Consider the following 2,348-nt stretch of genomic DNA (forward strand, 5'->3'; position numbering starts at 1 on the left):
GTGTGTGAATGGGTGGATGACAGGATGTGTAAAGCGCTTTGGGGTCCTTAGGGACGAGTAAAGCGCTATATAAATACAGGCCATTTACCATTTAAATGTCTTATATCGGGATATTAGATTTTTGTCATGTCACACAGCCCTACTACAGCCTGTATATACTTATAGTTATTGCATATTCATAACATACCTTCATACCGTGTACACTGTAACACACCCATAATAGACCCATTTTTGTAATATATCTTTATTATTGCTAATATATATTTAGTAATATACCTATATCATGGCTAAAGCACTTCTGCATGGATGCAAACTGCATTTCATGATATGTGCAATGACAATAAAGTTGAATTCTATTCTTTTCTATTCTAACAGACAGAAAAGAAGGAAAAGGCAGGGCTGTGTTCAGCGCAGTAGAGAAGCAGCTTACCTGAGTACAGTGTGGCACAAAGCCATAAACCAGAGTGTGACAGTCATTGAACAGAGCATGCAGCTGCTTGGGAGCCTGCAGAGGTGGACTTGTTGGGCTGAACTGCTGCCACTTGACAGACACTGAACTGCAGCCAGGAGATGCCATACGCTTCAGCTGACAGGCCACCTGTAAACAAAACAGAGAAAATTTTGGATTTTATTTACGATCTTCTTATAACGAGTCAACAACTGAATAACAACAATTAACAGCTGCTTATGTATGACATGAGCACTCACCTTCTCTGCCCAGTTGTGTTTGGTTTTTGTGTCGAAGAACTCATAGGCTCCGCCCCCTGCTTGAGCCAGGGCTCTCAGCATGTGTTGGTTGGCCATCGTGCTAAAATCATCAGACACATAGATATACTTTACACATATTTAAAAGATCAAATGGATCAAATCAAGAAGAAGCTCAGTGTGCAGAGCATCACAGAGTCCATTACAATGATCCGTGTTGTTAATGTTGACATTCAGGCCTTGTGCTTTGTAAATTCACGTCTCTTACTGGTGACTGTAGCATTTAAACAGCAGGACACACTTTAATACGACAGTATACAGCTGTGGGCAAAAGTTTACAAACTGTGTACCCATGTCTTGTTTTTTAAGCTCATTAAAGATGTAAACTGTATAATAATCTTGGAAAAAGAGCAGTTCAGAGAACTCATGAAAGCCTACTGTTACCATGACGATCATGTTCATGATAAATGGATGTAAACTTGTGCCCACAGCTGTAGGACGACACATTTTCCCACTCAGAACCCTTTTCAGACCTGAGGCCACAGGTGAAGAGGCGACTGTGCTGAGCATAGTCTCTGAGCAGCTTCAAGGTGAGCTCGGTGTTCTGGATGTGGCCGTCCGACAGCAGCAGCAGGTTCCTGATGCCGCGTGATGGAGGCAGCAGGCTGAGCGCTCGCAGGGGACGCCACAGCTCAGTGCCTCCCCCTAATGGAGCGGAGTGCTAATAGGAAAGAGAAGAATCGAGCTTTTTCAAAACTCTCTGTTGAGTTTGGCTTTAAACACAACATTACCAGTGCCATTAACATCAAAATATATTCACTAATACAACACAGTCACATTATAATAGAAGCTATACATAGAAAATCTGTGGAGGGAGCCGAAGGTTTTAGTTCATCAGCCACAAAACATTTCTGACTTGGAGAGGATGTGCAAACATGAGTGGGCCAAACTGAGATGTGTGCAAAACCTGCAACTGCACGACACGCCTGACCTCTGTGATTACCAGAGGATCAAATACTTTTCCCTTCATGAAAATGAATGTGTAACGTTTTTCAAATACATTTTTCTAGATGCTTTTCCTCATTGCTCTGTCTTTCACTGTTCACATAAACCCACCATAGAAACTGGTCATTTCTTTGTTTGTGGGCAAGTTGCAAAATCTTTTGACGTGTTACTGGAGTCGTAAAAGCAAAAACATGTAACAAACTGTAATAAAGGCCAATCTCCAACATTAGTTTCAGAGCTCATCACAGCACAGAAACAGCTTTAGTGGAGGTTACTGTCATGGCCTGGGTCTAAGTAAGCTAATGCATTTTTTGTATATGTTGCTGCATTTGTACATGTTGTTTTTTCCACTCACTATAAATAAATCCCATCCTTCACTTCACACACAGGTAGTGTGTAGTGAGCTTTTTGGACATTACAAAAATAATTCGAATTGTAACCGTGCTGAGGGCAAGTACCAGCTTTGAGCTGTTTGGCTTGGGCAGTCCGGGCGAGGAGGATGCGGCTGCCTCCCTGGCAAGGTTATTATCGTTAACGAAAACTAACGAAATAACGAAAACTAGAAGTGAAAAAACATTTTCGTTAACGGAAATAAAAATAAAAACAAAAAAAGGAAAACTAACTAAAACTGTAATGAG

General features: G+C 41.3%; 1 protein-coding gene across 3 annotated transcripts in view; it reads right to left on the minus strand.

The window, feature by feature from the left end:
- parp4 (poly (ADP-ribose) polymerase family, member 4) overlaps window positions 1-2,348 on the minus strand; it is a 55,262-nt gene that overhangs the window by 32,006 nt on the left and 20,908 nt on the right. For all 3 annotated transcript variants that reach the window (XM_014330878.1, XM_014330879.2, XM_042216552.1), the window contains 3 exons: window positions 1,239-1,426; window positions 709-808; window positions 431-598 (listed from right to left, as the gene is read on the minus strand). In XM_014330878.1, the coding sequence (XP_014186364.1) occupies window positions 431-598; window positions 709-808; window positions 1,239-1,426 (456 nt within the window). The remainder of the gene's footprint in view (window positions 1-430; window positions 599-708; window positions 809-1,238; window positions 1,427-2,348) is intronic.

The sequence above is a fragment of the Haplochromis burtoni genome, unplaced genomic scaffold, assembly GCF_018398535.1.
Source record: "Haplochromis burtoni strain Fernald_Lab_line unplaced genomic scaffold, NCSU_Asbu1 Contig_1109, whole genome shotgun sequence".
Taxonomy (NCBI): Eukaryota; Metazoa; Chordata; class Actinopteri; order Cichliformes; family Cichlidae; genus Haplochromis; species Haplochromis burtoni.